The sequence below is a fragment of the Heloderma suspectum genome, chromosome 2 (assembly GCF_057233095.1).
Source record: "Heloderma suspectum isolate Gila_16-S chromosome 2, 16-S_ref, whole genome shotgun sequence".
Lineage (NCBI taxonomy): Eukaryota > Metazoa > Chordata > Lepidosauria > Squamata > Helodermatidae > Heloderma > Heloderma suspectum.
Window position 1 is genome coordinate 300,608,598 of NC_139459.1, and position 26,389 is coordinate 300,634,986.

Sequence of the window (26,389 nt, forward strand, 5' to 3'; positions counted from 1 at the left end):
CTTTTGCTGTATGTTTTGGCTCATTATCCATCTGCAATATGAAGCGGCATCCTATCAGTTTGGCAGCATTCGGCTGAATCTGAGCAGAAAGTATAGCCCTATACACTTCAGAATTCATCCTGCTGATTTTATCAGCAATCAGGTCATCAATAAACACCAGTGACCCGGTTCCACTGGCAGCCATACATGCCCATGCCAGAACACTGCCTCCACCGTGTTTGACAGATGATGTGGTATGCTTTGCATCATGAGCTGTTCCTTTCCTTCTCCATACTTTTCTCTTCCCATCATTCTGATACAAGTTAATCTTGGTTTCATCAGTCCAAAGAATCTTATTCCAGAGCTAGGCAGGCTTTTGTAGGTGTTTTCTGGCAAAGGCTAATCTGGCCTTTCTGTTCTTGAGCGTTACCCAGTGGTTTGCACCTTGTTGTGAAGCCTCTGTATTTACATTCATAAAGCCGTCTCTTGACTGTAGATGTTGACAATGACATGCCTACCTCCTCAAGAGCATTCTTGACCTGGCTAGATGTTGTGAAAGAGTTCCTCTTCACCATGAGCAGAATTCTGCGGTCATCCACTTTAGTTGTCTTCCGTGGTCTTCCAGGCCTTTGCTGTTGCTGAGCTTGCCAGTTAATTCCTTCTTTTTCAGGATGTTCTAAACTGTTGTACTGGCCACTCCCAATGTTTTTGCTATCTCTCCAATGGGTTTATTTTGTTTCCTCAGCCTAATGATGGCCTCCTTCACTCGCATGGACACCTCTTTGGACCTCGTGTTGGGAGTTCCAGTGAACAGCTACCAAATGCAAATGTAACACTCAGAACCACCTCCAGGCCTTTTCTCTGCTTGATTGGTCATGGGGTAGCCAGGAAAAAGGCCACACCTGGCCATGCAGCTGCTTGTCAGCCATTCGTTCCATTACTTATGAGCCACCAACGATGGGTGTGTGTGCATGCCACTGGCTGTCCTTCCTGAACGGGTAGTGACCCACTTTTGTCAAACCCCTTGAATTATAGCTGAAAGTCCTGACTTCGCTCCCATCTGGGTGTGTTTCCTTTCAACTTCAATGTGGTGGTGTACAGAGGCCAACTGCCAAAACAGTTATCCTTGTTCCAATATTTCTGGTCCTGACTATATGGACACCACAGAACTCTGAAGAAAGCCAGGGAAAATCGAAGCAATACACAGCTCAGTAGCAGAGAATTTGATTGCAGATCAAGATGCTGCAGATCAAGAGGATAAAATCCGGGTATTCCCTTCTAATTGTTTATCATGCAAGATTTTCAACTGTATGAGTCCCAGCTGATACAGAACCATCTGAAGCCAAAGCTTTTGGGGAGGGGCTATACATATCACAGCTTTGTATGCTTAAGTTCTATTTGTATTGGTTCTCACTGACTTAGAACAGTTATTTACAGTTAGCTACCTATTAAACATTTTACAATTAAAATATCTATTAATTTTATAGCTGATTTCATACCTCAAACATGTAATCGTACACCAAGCCTCTCTCTTCAAATGGATGGTCCCATTTGCCCACAGATGCTGGCACTGGATGTTCATCTATCTTCCCTGTGATAATATCCCTCATAAAGCTATCAAACACAACCCGACCATCACTATCACAGGTTCCACCAATGGACCAAATCACGGAGAATGCAAAACAACCCTTCCATTAAAAAATAACAATTATTCAATTGTAGTTTCATGGAATATGCTCATCAGCCTATTATTATAACAGCTAATTATGTACTCATGGCAATTTTCAGTTTAAACACTTTGAAATGCACACTATTTACCTGTAGCAAGAATATTTTACATTTTAATTATTAAAATTAATCTGTGTTTCTGAACATTCAATGTAAAAATGCTAGTTCAAACAGTGGAATTTGCCAAAGGAAATATAACCAATAACTAAATGTAAATATATGTAATTAGACCAACCATAATCCATTTGTGGATGTTTTTATTGGTAGGATCCTTTTGCACAGAGTCACAAAGTAACATTTCCAGAAGCCGAGTGAGAGATACCACATTATTGCTATTGCTAGTAGACACTAACTCCTGTAAGAGAAAAGAATAATAAAAAGTACATGTGTGACAGATACAGAGATACATATCTAATAAATATTGATATAATATTCTTTTACTTTAATACAGCAACATTTTATCTTTTATTAATTTAAATTCAGAACAGTTACAAATATGGATCTAAACAGAGTTTTCTAGTATTTCCTTTAGAAAGTGATTTTTGGTTCATATTGTCTCAGAGAAACTAGCTTCCACCTTAATCAATCATAATAACAAGATTATTTCAACAAATAGTATTTCATTTTTAAAATGTACACTAATTATTTTTTTAAGTACAGTATGCTCTGTATAGCCTCGAACATCACAATACACTTATAAAATGCATACAAACTCAACTTTATTAGCTGAGCATGAATTGCCCCAGCTCCATATTAGCTGAGCATGAATTGCTCCAGCTCAGTTGGCAAGTCTGCTTGTACAATGGGACTTTCCCATCCCCTCCTCCCCACTGCATCACCCTGCAACCCAAGAAAAGCCTCTCCTGAGGGTTAGGGGACTCTAAAAAAAAGGCCTGGGGTGTGGCACAGGGGACTGCAGTGGGAGGGGAGAATAGGCAGAAATTGGGCAGAGGCACCTTGATGAGCTTTCTTTAAAATCTTCCTAAAGGTCAGCAAAAAGGGGATCATGTGCACTTCCCAGGGGTGGGCATTCCAACGATGTGGGGTTGCCACAGAAAAGCCCTGTCTCTGGTACTCAGTAACTTCATCACTATCATTGGTGGAGCAGACAGCAGGGCCTCAAATGTTAATGTTAATGCTCAGGTAGGCTTGTAGCAGTGCAGGCAGTCCTTCAGATAATCTGGTCCCAAACTGTTTTAGGCTAATACCAACACTTTAAATTGGGCCTGGAAATTAATAGGCGGCCATTGTAACTGGTGTAAACTAAGTGTAACATGATTTGAACGCCAAGCTCCTACAGGCATTTTAGCTGCTGCATTATGCACCAATTCTACTTTCCCGGACAGTCTTCAAGGGCAACCCCATGTGAAGCTCATTACAGTTATCAGGCCCGGATGTAATCAGAGCATGTGCTACTGAGGCAAAGTCAGCTTTTTCTAGATAAAGCCACAACTGGCAAATCAGCTGAAGCTGATAAAAAGTAAGCCAGGCCACCTACATCACCTGTGCTTCCATGGTAAGGGCCGAGTCCAGGAGAACTCCCAAACTGTGTGCTTGGTTCTTTAGGGAGAGCGCAAACTCATCCAGCGTTAGTTGCACACCTCTATCGAGATTAGCAGATCCCCCCAACTACAACACTTCAGTCTTTTCTGGATTAAGCTTCAACTTGTTCGCCCCCATCCACCCCAAAATTGCCCCCAGACACTTGTTCACGGTTTCTTCCACTTTGGGATTAAAAGATGAAAACAAGGAGCAGAGCTGCATATCATCTGCATAATGATGACATTTTAACCCAAATCTATGAATGACTCCACCCAGTGGTTTCATGAAGATGTTAAAGCCAGTGGTTTCATGAAGATGTTTCAATACCATCAACCCAGGTATCCTTCTGGATAGGTTGTCTGGGTTGGGAGTTGGAGGCACTGCACTACAGTGGTTCCGCTCCTACTTGGATGGCCGATTCCAGAAGGTGGTGCTGGGGGATTATTGCTCTGTGCCATGGCAATTGTGCCATGGGGTTCCACAGGGCTCTATTTTATCCCCCATGTTGTTTAACATCTACATGAAACCGCTGGGGGAGGTTATCCAGAGGTGTGGGCTGAGGTGCCATCAATATGCGGATGACACCCAGCTCTACCTCTCTTTCTCATCAAACCCAGGTGAGGCAGTGGCTGTTCTGAATCAGTGCCTGGGCACGGTAATGGACTGGATGAGGGCCAATAAACTGAAACTCAATCCAGACAAGACGAAGGTACTGTTAGCGGGTGGTTTGTCTGCCCGGCTAGGTGATATTCAACCTGTTCTGGAGGCGGTTGCACTCCCCCTAAAGGATCACGTTCATAGTTTGGGGGTGCTCTTGGATCCAGAACTGTCACTTGAGGCACAGGTGAACTCAGTGGCACGGAGCACTTTTTATCAGCTTAGGCTGGTATACCAACTACGCCCTTATCTGGACAGAGATAGCCTAGCTACAGTTATCCATGCTCTGATAACTTCTCGTCTGGATTACTGCAATGCGTTATACGTGGGGCTGCCTTTGAAAACAGTCCGGAAACTTCAGCTGGTCCAAAATAGGGCAGCAAGATTGTTAACAGGGACTGGCCAGCGAGTTCATATTACGCCAGTACTTTTTCAGCTGCACTGGCTGCCAGTCCATTTCCGGGCCCGATTCAAAGTGCTGGTATTAACATTTAAAGCCATTAACGGCTTGGGGCCAGGTTACCTGAAGGATTGCCTCCTCTCATATGTGCCTGCCCAGACCTTAAGATCATAATCAGCGGCCCTTCTCCAAGAGCCCCTGCCAAAGGAAGTGAGGCGAGTGGCTACTAGGAGGAGGGCTTTTTCTGCTGTGGCACCCCAACTCTGGAACAAGCTCCCTCGTGAGGTTCACCTGGCACCTACATTGTATTCCTTTCGGTGCCAGGTGAAGACCTTTTTATTTTCCCAGACATTTTAGCATTTTAGCTTTCTAGACTTTTAGCTTTGCTGTTTTAAATCTGTATTTTAAACTCCTGCACTGCTGGTAGGTTTTATTGTGGTTGTATTGTTCTATTGTGGTTTTAATGTTCTATATATTTTAAATTGTTTTATTGTGTGCTGTTTGGTTTTAATTTTTGTGAACCGCCCAGACAGCTTCAGCTATTGGGCGATATAGAAATGAAATGAATGAATGAATACATAAATAAATATTTAAAAGCAAGGGACAAGATGGAAAATTGAGGGCAAGATGGAAAATTGTGGGGGCAAGATGGAAAATTGAGGCACCCCAAAGGTCATGGGGTGGAATAGACGTTCCCCCAACTCCACCTTCTGAATCCATTCCTCCAGATATGACTGGAACCACCCTAACACCATACTCCCAGGTCCCAGCCCAGAGAAACAGTCCAGAAGGATACCATGGTCAATGAAACTGAAAGCCGCTGAGAGGACCAAGAGAACGAACAGCCTGTCCATTTCCTGGTGTAAGTCATCCATCAAGGTGACGGGGGCAGTTTCTGACCCAAACTCAGGCCGAAAACCAGACAGGAATGGATCTAAACAATCAGTGTCCTTCAAGTCTGAAGTCAATGAGCCACCACCTGCTTTAGGATCCTGCTTAAGAATGGTACCTTGGAGACTTGCTGATAATTTTCCAAAGCCATAGAATCTAAGTCTGGTTTTTCAGAAGTGGTTTCACCACAGCTTTTTAAAAAACAGTTTGGACAACCCCATCCCTTAGTGAAATATTCTCCAATTTTGGTACCCACACATTCAATCCAGTCATGGCAGTTTTTACAAGCTATGATGGGCAAAGATCCAAAGAGCAGGTGATTGGTCTCAGTCCTCCAAGCAGCTCATCCATATCCTCAGGCTGTACAAGCTGAAAAGTATCCATAGCTGCCTGGACAAGATGGTGCACTGGCTACATCCATCTCTGATTCTGTCAAAACAGATATGCCAAAGTAACTATTTTCTTGAGAACCATCGCTAAACTACCTTGCACTTTTTCCGACGAATTCGTAATGCAGGTGGTATTAGCCAGTTAAAAAGGTCTTGAAGAAGGTCTTGATACTCCTTTTGATCCAAGGGTTCAGGAAGCGTGTTCAGCCAAGAAGTTACAAGTGGCATCCAACCCAACTGTAAAGGCTCCAGGTAAATCATTCCACAACGACTGACTGTGGCGGGCTATAGCAGAATAATACATGTATTCTTAAAATCTCATTATGTCTCCAATTTCAACTCCAGTAAACTATTTGAACTTGGTTTTAACTTACCGAAGCCTGAGAAAGATCCATAGCTTCAAAGATAAGGCTCATCTGAGGTGACATTTGAATGATTTCTCCACTCATCAAACAAAGCTAAAAAAAAAAAAAAAAGACCCCACCCAAGTTTAAATAGATAGATAGATATATACACACACACACAAATCTGGTAAGAGCACAAATCTGCTATGACCATTTTGCACCAGAAGAAGCTTAGGTCATTTATCCCCAACTTGAAATGGGAGATGGGGGAGGCGAAGAGGCACTTTACTGGAAAATCTGGGCAAGTAAAGATATTATTATTTGCTTCACTTATTGAAATCCTCATATCACTGATTATGTTTGCAGAAAGTACAATCAAGACATGACCCCCCCCACACAATCTCCCCCTATACTAATCAAATGTGGAAATACACTCAGATGCACCATTTATTATCAACCACCTATGAGCCATAGATCTACTTACTTTTAGATTAAAAAGGTAAAGGTAAAGGTGTCCCCAACCAGTCAATTAGCCCACTATTATTGTTTTATAACAACAATTATAAAATGCTTAGCATCTTATCTAATACTACAGTTCATCCGTACAGTTACTTTATGAAAGAGGAAGTACCAAATTCAAATTCTTTAAGGGTACATCGAATGAAGACTCTGCTGAGTGATTGAGGATGCCTCTAGATGAGGCTTTTATTGTGGAACTGCCCAGTCTCATTCACAGAATTTTAAGGGGTATCCAGACATCATCTTCTATTTGTAACCCTATTGTGTTTTTCCACCACTTCTGCCTTTTCTTACAGGAAAAAAACATCTGTTAAGGAGGGAAAAATGGAATTGCTGCACAGCGCCCTTCGACTGGTAGCACTAGCAGCCATCCATCTGGAAGCACCCTGAGAGCCTTGGAACAAAGAACTGAGAGAAATATCTAAATTGTAATTGGATTTTCACCTAAGATTCATACAACAAAACATTTTTGTACATATCTTTTGATTTCACATTAGCTTTTGTTAACTTATCTTTTCTGCTAATTCAAATTGCTGACAATATGGTGAAATGTAAGCTTTTCTCATCCATGTGTCCTGTAGGGTCCTGGGAAATTTGGCGGCAGAAATTGCTAAGCAAATTAATGTACCATGAACTCTTCTTGTCTCTTGGAATGGAAAAAGCTATATTCCAAGAGTGTGGGAGTTGACAGGGTCTCAGCAATCTTAGTGCCTGTATGATGCACTTTTTGTCAAATCTGGTGCTGTGAACATGGAAGACCAAGGGTCAGCCAGTAATCCAAACATGAGTGCCAGAAATGGTGAATGTGATTTCTAAAGAGCAGGTTACTTAAGGATAAGGACAAGCTTTATATATATTTAGGAAAAAAGCATGGGATCCATTTTAAAATGCTTTAATAAGACAACTGGCTGCTTATATACCAGCTCTGCCACTGGAACTCTGTACTACTCTTTCTGGTTTCCCTTTTCCTGTGAGTGTGTGTGTGCGCGCATGCGTGTATCCACCTCCTCTTCCTCTTCTTCTTCAAATGCATCTGTGATAATTATTGTGCTGTTGTTGCACAATGAAGAGGTAGATGCAGCTGAATAACCTGTAAATGGACAGTATATTCTCTAGAAATGGGGATATTGTTTTGTAATGGGCAGGATGGAGGTGGTAGTCAAAAGATTATTAATTTTGTTTCATATTTTTATGTTCCTTTTCCATTAAAACTCAAGAAAATAATTCATATGAAAATGTACAGACTGTACTAACTTTGCTTGACTCACAAGTATGCAACAAAGGTGCAAGAACTGAATATTGGACCCAGAGTACCAGACCCCAGTTCCTACCGCTAACATTGTATAGTACTGGATGCTTCTCAGAAACATGCAAAAAAACCCAGGGCAGTTATGGTATGATGTATAATCTGTCCCTAATTACCAGCTTCCAGAAATTTAATGAAACTCTGTGAGTTACATACTGGTTATCTTACACATCAGCCATTTTGGACCTAGGCCCAATGAATTAAGTTTTTAATAGTTTTTATTTCTATAATTTTTATTTGTGACCAGGGCACACTCCTTGAACATCTTTACAATTGCTTTTAGCTATATATGCACTTAGACGTTACCTTTTTGTTGTCATCCAACACAGTGTTCATGCTCTCTATCCAAAGGGTATCAATAGGACCATCAAAAACAACCCATTTGCGGTCAGGGGTCTCAGTTAAAGCAAATTCACGAAAAGTGTTGGCAACTATACCATCTGTCCACTAAAATGAGGGAGAAACACTTATTAAAATCTGAAGTAAGCAATCAGCTGGTCCTATTTCTGTATTTAATTTAAATAAGATTATTTGTTCTACTGAATGGACAAAACCTAACAAATAAAACATATAGGAAAAGGTTACGTGTGAAATTATGTATAAATCCAGACAGACACACAAACATGTAGTGCTTTTGTGGGCATTCACTGGAACAAATATATATACACAGACACAGACACGCATGCACGCACGCATATATATATGTTACCATTAATGTGAGCTGAATGGAGTGTGCATAAATACTGACATTACAATTCACACAAAGGTGAAGAGATGGTGCACAAATTCATAGTAGAAATGGGGAATTTCATAGATTATCTGACCAATATACACAGATCCCAAGTTAACTTGGAGAATGTGAAATTATCCCAGGGACTTCATACACTGCTGGTCAAGTGGACATTATCGCTCTCTAATAACTAACTCAGGTGCTGAGTACTGACAGCTATGTCAGCTTTCCTAGTGAAACTCCACTCCTCCAGATACAGGTAATTTTTGGAGCTCCAAGGTGCTTATATGGCATGGGCTTATTACTGGTTTATTACTGCAATGTACTCTCCCCCCTCCCCCGCAACTAAGATATATTAAATACCCACCTCATGAGATACTGGATCAAATCGTCCAAAAAGCTGTCCCATAGTAATAGCTTTTGGATTCACAGTTCTATGTACAACCTGTTCTTCTTCTCCATAACCACGTTGTTTCATAAGGGTAAGTGTATCTGCCAACACATGCAAAACTTTGGTCTTCCCAGCAAAAGGCTCTCCTACAAGCATAAAACTGATAAATAAAAGTTGTTATTCAGTAATGTCCTTTCTGCCAAGAAGTCAATTTGACTACTCCCATGACTAAACCTAAACTTATACTCAGCCATTTATTATCACAAGAGCTAGAACATTCAGCTTCTTGGAGGAACTATAGGAGTAAGATGACAGAAGTAATGTGAGTTTTTATTACCATATTGTAAGGGAAACTGGCTACATTTTTAAAATGTCTGAACCAGACCAACTCTACAGGAAAATTCCATTTTCCAGCTGCCTATTTGATTGGTCATGTATACAAGCATGTCATCTCTTTTGTAAACCAAAGTCTGTCACCAGCAGACACCTCTCCCTTGCTAGCTACTTGTCACTGGGGTATGTGTGTGTGCACGCAGACCTGTTGCACACAAATACATTGAATGTGCATTCGGTGTACACTCAGTAGGTCACATAGCAGGTGAGATCATGGACTCTCCAGAGGAGCCTCCTGCCAGAGCAGCCCTATTCAGAATGAGGGCAGCAGCTGCTCTGAAGAGCTGCAATGGCCGCTTTCCTGCTGCAGCATTTGCCTCAGGAAGTGAGTGACCAGCAGAGCTTTCTGGAGCAAAAACCCACCATATGCCTCACTTTGAGAGGCATGAGGTGATGGAAGCATTGGCACTCCTGGCTCTCCAGGCGGCAGGGTGTGCAGGATCCACTACCCTTCCAGATGTGCTGCCTGAAGTGGGGATTTACCCTGCCTCATGGGAGGGCTGGTCCTGACTGGCCCACTACACCTTGCTGAAGCTGCCCTGTAGTGGCCCAAGCCAAAGGTAGGATTGTCCTTCCCATCTCCCTAAGAGGCTGCTTCTGTTTATTAAAAGGCAGTTCCAGGGAATTCAAAGGGAGCTTATATCTTTGAGTAAAAGACAGCTTTAACTTAAGAGAGTTTCCTCTTTGCCTAGCAAGAGTTCAAGTGTTGTTTTGGGGTGGGGAGTGGGAAAGAGGATCAATCTAGGTGAACTTTCTGCTGTGTCTTGTTCCTTTGTTGAAAGAACATGTGCTTGACTCCACCTCTGAGACCAGAGTGAACAAAGAGACTGTCTTGGAACTAATTAAGTTGGGGACCCCCCTGCAGGTCAAATAACATCATGGACAGATAGAACAGGAAGGCCTGCATTGTCTTAATTAATTTATCATTCATTCATTCATTCATTCATTCATTCATTCATTCATTCATGACAATTCTATACCACCCAATAGCCAAAGCTCTCTGGGTGGTTCACAACAAATTAAAGTCATAAAATATAGCACAATAAAAAATAATATAAAACTTCTAAAAGTTTAAAACTACAGTATAAAATCAAAGTAAAACAAACAAACAAACAGCAGCAGTCTAAAGATGTAAAAACACAAGAAGAGATTTTAAACCAAAAACTGAAAGACTAAAATGCCTGGGAAAATAAGAAGGTGCCTAAAATACAACATAGACACCTGGTGCCAGAAAGACAACATAGGCACCAGGTGAGCCTCTCTGGGGAGGGCATTCCACAACTGGAGTGCCACTACAAAAAATACCCTCTCCTTAGTAGCCACCCACCTCACTTCACTTGGCAGGGGCACCCAGAGAATGGCCTCTGAAGATGATCTTGTCCAGAGAGGTACCTATGGGAAGAGATGATCCTTCAGGTAACCTGGCCTCAAGCCATTTAGGGCTTTGAGAGTTAATACTAGCACTTTGAATTGGGCCTGAAAACACACTGGAAACCAGTGCGGATCACAAAGCCCTGGTGTAGTATGTTCATATCGGCCAGTACCTGTTAACAATCTCGCTGGCCTATTTTCGACCAGCTTAAGTTTCCAGACCATTTTTAAAGGTAGCCCCACATGTAATGCATTGCAGTAATCCAAACAAGAGGTTACTGAAGCATGGATAACCTCTGTCCAGATAAGGATGTAGTTGGTATATCAGCTGGAAGAGAGCAATCCTACGGCCACTAGACACTGCCTAGAGGGCCATAGGATTTTTCGGCTTCTGGGAACAGAGTTCAAAGACAGGGCTTCAAGCTCGGTTCTCAGAAATTGCACTCCCTGCCTCCTCATAGCCAGTGAGGTTCTCTCTGTGCTGGCTGCTTTTCCATTCTTGCAAATACAGCACAGAGAGGGTGAAAAGGGGGCGGTCCTGGGGGCGAGGAGGAGACCTTAGAAGCCTCTTTACGAGGCTTCCTATGTGCCATGCAGCCTCCCCACTCCTGTTCCAATGTCCCTGGCTGGACGCACAAAATCACGCATCTATCCAGAAATGTAGGGTGACCAGATCACGGAGGAGAGAATCCCCTCCATGCTCCAGCCACTGTACATAGGATAACTGCCAGCCTCCAAGTTCAGTGGCTGAAAACTATCTTCATAGGATTATGCCCTAAGTGGATAAAAAGTGCTCTATGCTACCACTTGCACCTGTACCTCTAGGAACAATGCTGGATCAAAGAGCACCCCAAACTACAAACCTTATCCTTTAGGGGGAGTGAAATCCCCTCCAAAACAGGTTGAACATCACTTAGCCTGGCAGATGAACCATCAACTAACAGAACTAACATCTTGTCTGGACTGAGTTTCAGTTTATTGGTCCTCATCCAGTCCATTAGCATGCCCAGGCACTGATTCAGAACACCAGCTACCTCACCTGGATTTGATGAAAAGGAGAGACAGAGCTGGGTGTCATCCACATATTGGTGACACCTCAGCCCACATCTCCAGATAACCTTCCCCAGCAGTTTCATGTAGAAGTTAAATAGCATGAGGGATAGGAGCTCCATAGCATAGCTGCCAAAGCACAGAGAAACAATCTCCTAGCACCACCTTCTGGAATCAGCCATCCATGTAAGAGTGGAACCACTGCAAGGCAGGGCCTCCAACTTGCAACCCAGGCAGCCTAACCAGAAGGCTACCATGGTTGATGGTATCAAAACAGGGAGAGCAAACAGGAGTTTGGCAGGGGAGTGGCAGTGGAAGAGGAGACAAAGGCAAAGTAGTGAGAGGGCTGGAGTAAGCCCAGGGGACTGTCCTTTCCATTCTGAGTCACCGTGTGCTCACCATGTGTTCCTGAGAGCTCCAACTGAATTGAAGGGGTGTGGCCTGAGTACTCCCAGCAGCTGTGTGGGTTGGGAGTTTCAGTCTCTTTTCCACCCCCTAGCTGAGCGGGGCAGAACAGAGGAAGCTGCTCTAGCTGGTCTAGGGGCTATACAAGCAAGCAAGCTCCCAGAGAGTGAGCAATCAGAGTGAGCGAACAGGGAGAGCGAACAGGAGTTCGGCAGGGGAGGTCAAGGGGGAGGTCCGTAACAATTTTTTGTTTCAATTTCTTTTCTTGTAACACACACTTCCATATTGGTGGGACTCTGTTGTTAACCTCCAGTGAATAGAGGACAAAGCACAGGCCATCCCAGTACCATCAGAAAGCTAGAAACATAAAGGGAATAGAGACTATGGAAGGCAAAGACTCTCCAGTGGTGGTGACCTGCAAGGTGTGTGCAATGTTTGTTTTCTTGCCCGCGATCAACATGGCCTACACATGCAACAAGTGCAAGTTAACTACACTGTTGGAAGAAAAGGTAAGAGGACTGGAGCAGCGAGTATCGACCCTCCAGGGAATAAGAGAAGACGAAGAGTTCTTAGACAGAATGATGGAACTACAGCAGCAAAGTGAAGTACAGAAGCTAGAAGAGCAACAGCAAGCTGAGGCAGAAAAGGAAAATGCTGAGGCAAGGAAAAATGAAGTAGAGGGTACTGTCAGGGGGCCCTAGCCAGACTCTTTCAGTCTACTCCAGTAGCCAACTCCAGACACAGACAAAGGATTCTTTTCAAGGCTTTATTCCTTTTACAACTTAATAACTCTATCACCAGCGACTAAGCTATGAACAGCAGAGTAAGCTATGCCCCGGGTTGGAAACAGTTGGTCCCCGTTTGAACAAGAATCACTTGCAGACTCTGAACTTATGGGCTAGGGAGAGTCCCTCCCCTTTTCCCTTGGGTCCTCTGGACGCGACCGTTGCTTGCGTGCCAAATGGGCGCTACGCCTCCTTTCCACGCCCTCCATAGCTCGTCGCTCTGTGCATCTGCATCGAGCATCCAGCAAGCCCTCCTCCCATGCTCTTTCACTCCCAGGACCGCTATCTATCTCTGGAATGCTGGCAGGAGGAATCTCTGCCAGCTGCAGGGCCTGGGAGGGATGAGTGCGCTCCTCTCCCACGGACGACTGTTCCTCCTCAGAATCAGAACTGCTCTGAGGTTCTATGGGCTCAGTGTCCACCCTGACAGGTACTCTTTGGAAAAGGGGGACCATTAGGAGCAGAAGAACTAGAAGCCACTCTGCACCAGTGGAAGCAGTGGAATTATGGAACCATTTTCAGGTACTTGAGGATGAGACTGGAGGACAGCCTGCAGAGGAAGAATTACAGGGAACCCTGCATGAGAGCAAGCAAGAAGCTGAAGGTCAGTCAAGTAGAGGCAATGAAACCAAGGCCTACAACAAGAAGAGTAGTAGATGTGGGAGACTCCTTGCTGCGTGGGACTGAAAGCCAAGCATGTAGTGAAGACCCATGGACTCGTCAGGTATGCTGTCTCCTGGGAGGACAGATTAGAGATGTGACTGAAGGGTTGCCTACACTCATAAAGCCCACAGACAGGTATCCCTTTCTTCTCATCCAGGTGGGAACAAATGATACTGCCAAGCAGAGCTACGAAGAAATCATGTCAGACTTTGAAGCTTTGGGAAAGAAACTCAAGAACTTTGGGGCCCAGACAGTTTTCTCATCCATCCTTCCAGTACTTAGAAGAGGGATTGAAAAGGAAAGAAAAATACTCTGGGTGAATGACTGGCTACGAAGATGGTGCTGACACGAGAGATTTGGATTCTGGGACCATGGGCTTAACTTCCTGGAAGATGGACTGTTGGCAAGAGACAGGTTGCAGCTCATAAGGGCTGTGAAGAATGTGTTTGGCCACAGCATGAAGAACTTCATCAGGGGGGCTTTACACTAAATCCTATGGGGGAGGGAGATGTAAAGTTGGGGGTAACAATGGATGAAAGCTCATGTACCACAATGGATACAACAAAAGCTCTAACAGCTTCCAATAATAGCCTTCAAAAATATGTAGGAAGAAAGCCAATGGTCTTCGATGTCAATATACTAATGCCCAGAGTATGGCAAACAAACAGAACTAACTTGAACTCTTAATACAGGAGGGAAATTATGACTTGATAGGTGTAACTGAAACTTGGTGGGATGACTCCCATGACTGGAATACAGTAGTTGAAGGATATAACTTGTTCAGAAAGAACAAAAGGAACAGAAAGGGAGGTGGAATTGCACTATATGTTAAAAATATATACCTCTGCACAGAAATACAGGCGGATGAGCTTGGTAGCCCCATCGAGAGCATCTGGGTTAAAATAAATGGAGCAAAGAATGAAAGGAACATGGTGGTCGGAGTCTACTACCAGCCACCCAATCAAGGAGAAGACAAGGATCAAACTTTTGAAAAGCAAATTGCCAATGCTTCAAGGAAGCAAGATGTAATAGTAATGGGGGACTTCAATTTCCCCAATATTTGTTGGGAGACAAATTCTACAAAACATGGTCCCTCCAAGAAATTCCTGACATGCGTTGCTGATAACTTTCTTCTAAAGAAAGTGGAGGAAGGAACTAGAGGATCGTCTATCCTTGACTTGATCCTACCCAACAGAGATGACTTAGTGGATAAAGTTGCAGTTACAGGAACTCTGGGGGAAAGTGACCATGTTATACTTGTGCTCTTGGTTCTAAAAGAAGCAAAAGCCGAGTGTAGCCAAAATGTGTACCCTTTTAGGAAAGCCAATTTTAATAAACTCACAACAATGATAAGTAAGGTCCCATGGCAAGCGACTCTAATGAGAAAAGGAGTCCAAGATGGGTGGGAGTTTTTAAAAAAAGGAAATTCTAAAGGCACAATTACAAACAATTCCAACAAGAAAAAAAGGTGGAAGACAACAGAAGCCAATGTGGTTTCACAAAATGCTTAGAGATGTCCTGAGAACAAAAAAGCACACATACAGGAAGTGGAAAAGAGGCCAAGCTACAAAGGAAGAGTACAGGCAGATAGCACAGAATTGTAGGGATGGCGTCACAGGAAGGCTAAAGCTGAGAATGAGCTGTGGTTGGCGAGGGATGCTAAAAGCAACAAAAAAGACTTTCTTCAGATACATGCATAGTAAAAGACAGAGAAAAGAAACGGTGGTTCATCTACTCAATGAAGATGGCAAAATGATAACAGATCACAAAGTAAAGGCAGAGGTGCTCAACTCCTACTTCAGCTCAGTCTTCTCCCAAAAGAGGGTCTATAAACCCCCTGGCAAAGGTGAAGTACAGGCTGAAGGGGCAGGATTGCAGCTTGAGATTGATAGGCATATGGTCAAGGAACACCAAATTACTTTGAATGAGTTCAAATCTCCAGGGCCAGATGAACTGCATCCTAGAGTAATAAAGGAACTGGCAGAAGAACTCTCAGAACCGCTGTCTATTCTCTTCATGGAGGATGGGTGACGTGCCAGATGACTGGAGGAGGGCTAATGTTGTCCCTATCTTCAAAAAGGGTAAAAAGGAGGAACCTGGGAACTACAGACCTGTCAGTCTGACATCAATCCCTGGGAAAATTCTGGAGCAGACGATAAAGCAATCCATCTGGAAGCACCTTGAAAACAATGCAGTGATTACTCGAAGCCAACATGGATTTGTCAAGAACAAATCCTGCAAGACGAATCTGATCTCATTTTTTGATCAAGTCACCTCCCTTGTAGACCGTGGGAATGCTGTAGACATAATATATCTACACTTCAGCAAAGCTTTCGACAAAGTGCCCCATGATCTCCTGATGAGTAAACTAGCTCAACGTGGGCTAGATGAAACAACTCTCAGGTGGATCCACAGTTGGCTACAGAATCGGACTCAAAGATTGCTTATCAATGGGATTTTCTCAAACTGGGGAGAGGTAATGAGCGGGGTACCGCAGGGCTCAGTCCTGGGCCCAGTGCTCTTCAGCATTTTTATTAGTGACTTGGAGGAGGAGGTGCAGGGAATGCTGATCAAATCTGCAGATGACTCAAAATTGGGTGGGATAGCTAATACTTTGGAAGACAGAAACCAAATTCAAAGTGATCTTGATAGACTGGAGTGCTGGGCAGAAAACAACAGAATGACATTTAATAGGGATAAATGCCAAATTCTGCACCTAGGAAAAAGAAACCAAATGCACAGTTACAAGATGGGGGATACTTGGCTCAACAATACTACAAGCAAAAAGGATCTTGGACTTGTAAATCACAAACTGAGTATGAGCCAATAATGTGATGTGGCTGCAAAAAAGGCAAATGCTATTTTGGGCTGCATTAATACAAGTAGAGCTTCCAAATCCCATGAAGTACTAGTTCCCCTCTGCTCAGCACTGGTTAGACCTCATCTGGAGTGTTGTGTCCAATTCTGAGCACCACATTTTAAGAAGGATGCGGACAAATTGGAGAGGGTTCAGAGGAGGGCAATGAAGATGATCAGGGGACTGGAAACAAAGCCGTCTGAGGAGAGACTGAAAGAACTGGGCATGTTTAGCCTTGAGAAGAGAAGACTGAGGGGAGATAGGATAGCGCTCTTCAAGTCCTTGAAAGTTTGTCACAGAGAGGAAGGCCAGGATCTCTTCTTGATCATCCCAGAGTGCAGGACATGGAATAATGGGCTCAAGTGACAGGAAGCCAGATTCCAGCTGAACATCCGGAAAAACTTCCTGACTGTTAGAGCAATACGACAATGGAACCAATGACCAAGGGACATGGTGGGCTCTCCCACACTGGAGGCATTCAAGATGAAGCTGGACCTCTCAGGGATTCTTTTACTTTCTGATTCCTGAGTTGGACTAGATGGTCTTATATGCCCCTTCCAATCCTACTATTCTATGAAAAGCAGTTGAGAGGTCCAAGAGAATCACAGGGTCTTATTCCTGCTGTTCCAATCTTAGTAAAGATCATCCCACAGGGCGACCAAAGCAATTTGTGTTCCAAACCCTGGCCTGAAGCCTGACTGAAATAGATCTAGATGATCAGTTTCATTCAAGAGTGTTAACATCTTCCAGGTCCCAGTTAAGCTTTTTCAAGGGTGGCCTAATTACTGTGTTCTTTAAAGAGGTCTGTACTACCCCCTCTCTCAAAGAGCAATTTAGAACCTCCTGGACCTAGCTGGACATCCCCTCTCTATTAGATGTAATTAACCTTGAAGAGCAATGGTCAAGCACACAGGTGGTCAACTGGACTTGGCCAAGGACTTTGTTCACATCCTCCAGCTTCAACAACTGAAACTCATCAAATAAAACTAAACCAGTGAGTGCTCTGGACACTTCTACTAATGGAATTGCATTAACTGTTGTGTCAAAATCATGATGAATGTGAGTGATTTTATCTTCAATGTGTTGTCCACACTTGTCACTGTGTGCTACCAAGGGTTCCACCATGTCTCTCCTTGGCTCAGATTCCAGCAGGACATGAACCACTCAGAAAAGCTCTGCTGGACAACACTGAGAAGGTACAATGGTGGTGGAAAAGAACTGCTCCCTACCACTATCACTGTCATAGAGTAGGCTCAATAACGTGCTCTAACCTGTGTTTGTTTGGACTCGGCCCAAGTCTTCTTCCACCTGCATTTTAGCCATCCTCCCTCCTGGTATATTTATAGAGATGGCAAAAGGCATGTGTTTTCTTCTTTTTAAATTTTTAATGCCATATACATTCTGATTTCCTAAAATAAATTCAATTTTACTTTTTCATTACTGTCCTGCATTTTGGGTCTTTTCACACTCAGCCTAACCATGCTACTTCTAACCCCTTAAATATTGAGGGTGTTTTTGGCTCTTCTATCAGGACATAAAAAGCAACCTCAATAGCCTAGCTCAAACAATTGTGATGTCAGCAGTGATAATGAGCTTCTTCTTTTTAAAGTTTGGGGGAGAGGGCTTTATGACAGCCTAGAAAAGAATTGGAGGTTATGCCAGAGGTTATGAAGGTTATGGCCAGTTTTATCATCTTTGCCAGTATTGCCTAAACCTTCGCCATTACCATTTTAGAAATGAAGAGAGCAACTGAAACCAAGTCACTTCCTATGCACTTCTACAATACAAAATGCCCTGTATACCCAATGATAGATGCGTGCGTGAAGCATTCCACTACTCATGACTACAGTCCAGCCAATATAACACATAAGAACATAAGAAGAGCCATGCTGGATCAGGCCAAGGGTCCATCTAGTCCAGCATTCTGTTCACATAGTGGCCAACCAGCTGTCGACAAGGAACCCTCAAGCAGGGCATGAGTGCAACAGCACCCTTCCACCCATGTTCCCCAGCAACTGGTATACATAGGCTCGCTGCCTCTGGTACTGGAGGTAGCACCTAGTCATCAAGACTAGTAGCCATTGATACTAGTCTTACTCAAGTCCCATTGTCTAGCATGGAACTGTGTAACTATTATATGGGCTAAATTGCAACCCATATTTATGAAAGCTATTTCTCACAAATATACTTACCCATGTCTAACTATCATCATTTCATAGGTCTGTATAATCTTTTCTAGAAAAACTTTAACAGGCTGGACATTATGCGTTTTACAGCATTCATTTGCACATTCCAGAAAATCCTGAAATACAATTTAAAAAGAGAAATACTGTATTTTCTCCCTCTTTGGCATGTACACACACATGTACACATTTCATTAAACAGAATTAACATTCATCATATACAAATTGTATACCTTAAAGCATTATCCATTAAGCCAACTGAGTTTTACTATGCTAGAACAAAAATAATATGAATTTAACAAACTATTGAAATGATTTAAATAGCAAAACAGGTAAAGTTATGTAGAAAAGTGTCTTGTAGATTTAGAGGAATGAACAGAATTTTCCAGTGTACTCACAGAATCATCTCTGACAAAAGGAAGTAGGCAATATGGACCCATGTTCTAGCTCAGTTTTAGAGTGCACATAGACTGGAGCATTACTAGGTTCTTAAAAGACATACTAGCCCATAACCACCACCACCCCAAGAATAATTAGGTATATCAACATTTTGCAGAAGAGTTAAAAGCTGAAGAATGTTAATGTATATGTATAGATGGAAATGTAGAAATAATTACTAGAATTTAAATTTCACACAAAGGCAGAAGTTACAGGAAAATGGAGTAGGGAGGGTGCCTAGAGAAAAAGTATGAGAAGAGGATTATAAATGCAGAATTTTACAGGAGCTAGATGCTTTTGAGAAGTCAACAAACAGGGCATGAAGGCAACAGCCCTTCCACACTGTTTGTCCCCCAGTAACTTGCAGTGTTCAGAAGTGTGCTGCTTTTGAAAATGGAGGTTCCATTATTGTGGGTAATATCCTTTGATAGACCCCATTCTCCATTAATGTAACTAATGATTAAAAAACAACTAGCCATCAAGACCATGGCCCTCACAACATCTTCTGGCAGCAAATCCCGTAAGTTAATTATAAGCAGGGACACAAAAATGGGTGTTGGGGGACTAGGATGAAAGATCTGGATCAGGGTTGAGAAATTGGTCATAGAGATGCAAAGGAGAGAGAGAGGAGGACTTTGCACTATGGAAAAATAGTCATCTTGGGAAGAAAGAGGCTCATCTTCTGGACCTCCCTCTAGCTGGCTGCTGCTGACTGAGCAGCCTGACTTGCCCCCAGGCACTCTGCTCCCTGCCCCCCCGCCCCGGCCCCCCAAAAGCATTCACACATTTGGGAGATAGATTTGGGACATGGACCCCATTTGCTACCCCTAGTAACAAGCATGTTAGGTGACTTCCAGAGCTCTTAAGAAAGGCCTAGAAGTCATCTAGTCTATGTGCACTCAAAAAGTGATAGGAACTTACTGTATAGTCCTAGCCATGTTACTCAAAATTAAGTCCCATTATGCTCAATGGGGTTGACTCCCAGGAAAGTGGATTGTCGCCTTTCAACAGGACTTACTTCTGAGTAGAAAAGTATAGTGTTGTGCTCTTAGTGATGTGTTCAGGCAGTTGCCACTGGAGTGGGTACCCTCTTTTTAAATGGCAAGACACTAAATGGGCATGGGACACTGGAGAAAACATTGATGAAGAGAGAAGCTCGTGGCAGGTTACAAAGAGACCTGGGGGGGTGTTTCCATGACAACGGAAGGAGAAGCGAATAGAGGAGTACCGGATTTTTAAAAAGAAATAAGCTTCGTTGCGCTTTGGTCCATGCAGGGATCCATGAGCAAGTGCTCCACACCAGTAAAAATTGCTTCACAGAACATAATTCTGGGTGGGGTTGGGGTTGGAGTGAATGTCATCTGACTGGCAGGGGCTGCTCAACCAATAAGCGAGGCTTCTCCCCCCCACTCTCCCCTCCCCTTTCTCCTTTCCCCTGAAGCTCCAGATGCACCTGCAGTTCAGGAGCATGCCTCATTGAGCACAATGGAGTTACTTCTGAGTGGACACACATATGCTTGTGCTGGGAAAGGGGCGGGAGGAACACAGGGATGGGAAACCAGCCCCCTTCCTAATCTGATGCTGCACAGGATCTCTATAATGAAGGTACGAAGTAGTTACTCCTTAAGGCAATAAACGAAACAATGGAGAATCGGAGCCTCAAGATTGTGCTTTACAGCATTTAGGGACTTTGTGCTTTAAACTGTGCCATTTCAATTGAGGGGGATCTCTGTAAATTCTCATGTGGGCATTCAGGGGACAAGCCTAATTGAGCACAATGGGAGTTACTTCTGAGTAGACACTAATTGGTTTGTTCAGGGATGGAAAACACACAGGAAACACCCTTTGACCAGGGTCAGGGTGAAAGGCACACCCCTAGGCAGGGCACACAGCAACTATACTGGAGAGAACCCAACTTAAGGAAAAGAATCGGACTTTAAGCAGTCTCAGGAAATCCAGTTTTTCCCTGATAAGCTCCGTGGTGGCTGCTGGATGGCCATGACATCATGTATCCCTAACGACCTCTAAACTCAGCCAGCTTGTAGTAAATCGCTCATGGAGACACCCCCCCAGGAATACAATTCTAGTAAGAGTGTGATGATTTTCAAGATTACTAAACAACATACTGAAAGACTGAAAATAGCAAGACGTCATTTCAGTGGCCACTAAAAATTAAGGAAAGAAAAGTCTTTAAGTAGATCAAGTTCTGATGCAAACTTTAGTTTCACAGAAGACTGTCTGAACTGGTTTACTGACACAACTGCAAATAAAAAGTTAACTTTGTCATCATTATGTAGTTAGGAACATACAACAGCATTAGTTAAAACTGGAAAATACTCCAAGTATTACTAGGGAATCATACCCTACAAATGTACTCACGTTGTAGTCAGCTTCAGGAAGCTTAATACCAGGGAATAAATCACTTGTAATGCCCATAAACAAAGGTATATCATGCGACAAAAATTTAGGTTCATTTACATCTTTAATTGATCGAAGTAGCTGAACAAAAAAACAAAACAGCAACCACAACTGAACAGAAAGTATATTCTAGTTTACATCAGAAATATTAATTTAATCTGATCAGCAGCAAAAACAGTGAACTGCAATGTGCATTTTGCTAGTATATATTTTTTTCAAATTGCTAATTAACTAAATTGCTAAGTTAGAGCACAATCCTAAGACTAGCTGGGATCATGTATTGGAACTTGTATCCAGACAAAAGGAAGGAGTTGGTGGGGATAGGGAAGCATGCTCACAAGAGTTCCCAATCCCCATAATGGTATATGGCAAACGTATGGGGCACCACTTAGGGCACTTCCAGAGATAGGGTTTTTTAAGCGGCACTTATGCTGAATCAGTGTACCTGACACCTGTAACCCATCTGAGGATTCTGTTGATCCCTATGTTGATCACTCCTAGCTCAAATGCACTAGGAGAACTTTCCCCAACCTAGCACCCTCCATATGTGTTGGACATATGGACAGTGACTATGCTGGCTGGGATGATGTGAGTTGCAGTCCAACACATCTGAGGGCGCCAGTTTGGGGAAGGCTGAACTAGGAGAGTACCACAGGTGGCATAGCAACTGCTGTTCAAAATCAGTCCCTGTAGCATAAAATACCTTTAGTATTACTTTTCTTGCAGTACCGCAATAATTACTGAGGAAAGTTCTTAGTTGTATTATAATTCTGGTTTTCTGGTGGGCTCTGGCCTATGAAAGATTATGCCACAATATAATTGTTAGTTTTTAAGATGACACAAGATTCTTCGTAGTATTACTAGTACTGTTCCTGACTCTGTCCTCTAAATTCATCCAGAAAATTAATTAATTCAGACGGACCAGCTTTGTTTACCTTTGTGTCTGGTGACTTATTCTTTTTTTCATTCATTTTGCATACAGAAGGGAAGAGCCAGGAGTCAGGAGCCATTGCAGATAAGAAAAGAGCCAGCTTGTCTGTTTATACAGCTAGAACAATAATTTAAGCAATGGAAACTCATTCCCTGATTCAGAAGACCAATGGCCTTATCTGAACTTGATGAAAAGAAGAGATAGAGCTGTGCGTCATCTGCATATTGATGACACCTCAGCCCCCATCTCTGTATAGCCTCTCCCAGCAGGTTCATGTAGATGTTAAACACCAGGGGAGATAAAATAGATCCCTGTGGAAGCATAACCTCCAAGGGATAGAGCAACAATCCCCCAGGACCACGTTTTAGGGACAGCCATGCAAGTTGGAGCAGAAGAACTGCAACACAGTACCTCCAACAGCCAACACAGACAGCCTATCCAAAAGGATACCATGGTCAATGGTATCAAAAGCTGCTGAGAGGTCCAAAAGAATAAAAAGGGTTGCATTCCCCGTCCCTCTCTTGGCAAAGATCATCCAACAGGGGGACCAAGGCAGTTTCCATTCTTCCAAACTCAGATCTGAAGCCAAGAGTGTGTGGAGTTGACAGGCAACCTGCTTTAATACCTTGTCCAGGAATAATCATAAACTAACATTCATAGCCTCATGCTGGGAGAGATACAACAAGGCCCTGCAACAAAATGTTGCAGTATATTCTCCTTCCTGCTTCTGTTGAGGATTCCTCAAGTAAGCCATTCCATCATTCTCCTCCATTGTTTTCCTATTATTCTTTTCCAACTGACACTCAACATTCTGTGGCCACTAAGTTTGTTCAGTCCTCATTGGGCTGTTGGGGGAGTTTGTTTGTTTTTAAACTGTACTTCTGCAAAACTTGGAGTTTCCTCGAGCATGCCAATAACTCTATTTTTAGTGGCCCTGATTCGGTTTTAGTCCTGCAGTGCTCACCTGACTCTGCTATTAGAGCGAGTGATAGCCTGTTCATTTTTTTTAAGACTTCTACATCTTGGATAATAATGATCAGCAAATAGATTACACACTTGCAGTGCAATCCTATGCATGTATACTCAGAAGTAAACCCCATTAATTTCAATGGGACTTATTCCCAGGTAGGTGTGTATAGGATTACAGCCTTACATTTGAAAAATGATGTAATGACATCACTAAAGTGAACAGAATTGAATTGGGGTTAGATTGAAGTGAACTGTAAAGACAGTTAGCTGATCTTCCAAATTTCACAAATGGAAAAATTACAAACTTACAAAGAAATACAAAAGTAGCTAAAACAGACTAAACAGGAAATTACTAAAATATCTAAGGTCTAGTTGAGAACTCACAACTGTCTCTAAACTGAAGTTATTAATTAATTTATTATTCTTCATTTTGAAATGTTCTAACCCACCCTTCACCCTGATGGTTTCCAGGGTGGCATACAATAATACTAATGAGGCACTTACCAGTATATCTTCATTCTCTTTTGGGAATTTCAGTTTTAGATTACCAGCAGCTATTAGCACAGCTTTGACTGCACGCATACCATAATCATAATGGAACTGAGATGAAAGCTGTTCTGAGCACAATCTGTAGGTCATTACTATCTTAACTGATAATGGCTTAGCATTCAGAAACCCATAGGAGTAGAGAGAGATTTCAGCAATGAGGGCATAGTTAGGAACCATCATGGCCACTGTTCGGAAAAGCACCTGAAAAGCATATCAAAGAATAATAATTTGTTTCCCAGCTCTGGTAATGCATCGGGTAAGCTATCTGCCTCCTTTAAGTGGCATTTATATGTTTATTAATTTATATATTCATCTTTTACCTTAGCAAAAAACTCCACAGACATTTAACAAACTTTCTTTAAATTGCTCTGGGGACTAGCAGAGGGAGGCACGTTTCTAATATCATGCGTGCTAGCCAGTAAGCACCTTCTTATTAAAGAAGAACTGGCTTTTAATTCAAGCTAAAGCATTCTCCAAACCTGCAGATGTGGCTTTTCCAGAATTTAGCCCTGGAAAGAAAAAGATATACAGAGCAGGGAAGCCACCATCAAACCACTGCCTCTATCACTCTCAGAAAGTTACGCTTGACTTCATCCCTAGTGGTTTGTTAATTTATTCAGGACAACTTCCAATGCTATGTTTCTATTTTTGTCCCATATGGTGCAATCCTACATATGTTTAGAAGAAAAAAGGCCTGCAACTCCCAGCAATCCCTAGCCAGCATGGATGACTGGGAGATGCTGGGTGTTAGAGGGCTTATTTCTGTCTGAAGATGAATAGGATTGTGAACTTAGAGACCCATGTCCTACAGTGTAAGCAAATACCACATTGTCATATGTATGCCATACACGTGCTTATGTTACAACAATGTTTGGTCAAACTATGGAAGGTAGTCACTGTGAAATACATGGACTTTCCTATGTGAAGTATGCACAGAACATTAGACATGATTTTAAGACATACGGCTTTTAAAATCAATATTTGAAATGACTCTGTTAACATATTTATTTTGCTATTTTACCTTGAGATTGTCTGGCAGTTCTGAGCGACCTGCATAACCTGGATTCATGGTAATAGCAACAAAACAGTTGGGATTAAGCTTCAGTTCAGTCCCTTCAAAATTAAATGTCTCCAGCTTCATCTGTATAGCTCTCTGGATGCAAAGAATTTGCTGAGCCACCACAGACAGCACTTCCAGCTCAATGCGATTGAATTCATCAAAGCAGGCCCAAGCACCTGAAGAAGCCAACCCCTTGAAAAACTAAGAACAAAATGGTAAGCTGGCCATCAGATAACTAACTGATAATTCAAAGTTTTAAAAGGAAGTATCATAATGCCTTGACAATATATGTTTACTGCTACACTGAGAGCACAATTAAACCTAGCTGTATTAGGGAAATAAGAAGGCTATATTACTAGAAGAGACAAAATTGGGAAGCCTCTGTACAACTTTTGCTTAGGCTGTGTATAAACAATTATATATGTGGAGCAACAGGGTTTCCTCTTTATCCAATATTGGTAGCTTGCTAAATATACAAATATCACAGAAGTAATGGTTAGCCCAGGGGGACAGGGGGACTCTGTTCTCTTCCTTTTCCTGTTTCCTAACTCCCAGTTGCAGCCGTTTATTCAATCCAGTGGAGTGATGAAACTGATTAGATCAGATTACACGCAGTCTAGCTGATGTCACTCGTATGGGAGACAATTTCTAATGGGACTTTTTTTTTAAACAGCATCATGAGTGAATGTGTAGATACGCACTCTTACGGTGCTTCTAGATGAAGGGCTCCTAGCACTACTAATCAAAAGGCACTGCACAGCTATTCTGAATTTCCCTCCTTAATGTTTTTTTTGTGGGGGGAAAAAACAGGAGGGTTACAAAAGGAAGACAATACTGTATGCCTCCCCTGTAAAATCCCATGAATTAGGCAGGGTGGTTGCATAATAAAAGCATCATCTGAAAGCACCCTTACATGCAGAAAATTAAAAACAATTTGATGACAACACTTTAAAATCAGTTCAGAAACTGTGTAGATGATAATGAGTTACTCATCTTGCAGTCTCTTTAACAGGTGCCCACAAGAATCATGAGAATCACATCGAATGTATATTTTTTTTAAAACTGTGGCAATGTTAATCATGCTTCTAGGGGGTTGTTTTTCCAGGATACTTGAAGTGCATTTCAAAACCCTGCAAAGCTGGTGGGATCATATAAGCAGTCAATCTCTCCTGTCTACCACAGTGGTTGGATTCAGATACTTTAAGAAATTCAGCACAGTGCAAAGTACTCTAACAGCACAACTCTATGTATATGTTTTACTCAGCCTCCCCAGCAAGTGTGCACAGGATCAGAATGAATGCCCTTGGCATCCTACTTAACAATTGTTGGTATTCCCAACTTGCAGGAACAGATGAGTACCAAGCCTTGTGGTCACTCCTTTGGCATGCTTTATTCATGAAATGGATCTCTTTAATTTTGGGGGTGAAAACAACATCTATTA

At 42.5% G+C, this 26,389-nt stretch overlaps 1 protein-coding gene across 1 annotated transcript in view; it reads right to left on the reverse strand.

Annotated features, from left to right (window-relative positions):
• Positions 1-26,389, reverse strand: part of DNAH12 (dynein axonemal heavy chain 12) — a 181,808-nt gene that overhangs the window by 101,469 nt on the left and 53,950 nt on the right. The window contains exons 27-36 of the mRNA XM_084840071.1: positions 24,910-25,149; positions 23,844-24,089; positions 21,401-21,520; positions 18,593-18,702; positions 8,853-9,036; positions 8,062-8,202; positions 5,961-6,044; positions 5,683-5,871; positions 1,943-2,062; positions 1,479-1,667 (exon numbers count right to left, since the gene is read on the reverse strand). Coding sequence (XP_084696197.1) covers positions 1,479-1,667; positions 1,943-2,062; positions 5,683-5,871; positions 5,961-6,044; positions 8,062-8,202; positions 8,853-9,036; positions 18,593-18,702; positions 21,401-21,520; positions 23,844-24,089; positions 24,910-25,149 — 1,623 coding nt within the window. The remainder of the gene's footprint in view (positions 1-1,478; positions 1,668-1,942; positions 2,063-5,682; positions 5,872-5,960; positions 6,045-8,061; positions 8,203-8,852; positions 9,037-18,592; positions 18,703-21,400; positions 21,521-23,843; positions 24,090-24,909; positions 25,150-26,389) is intronic.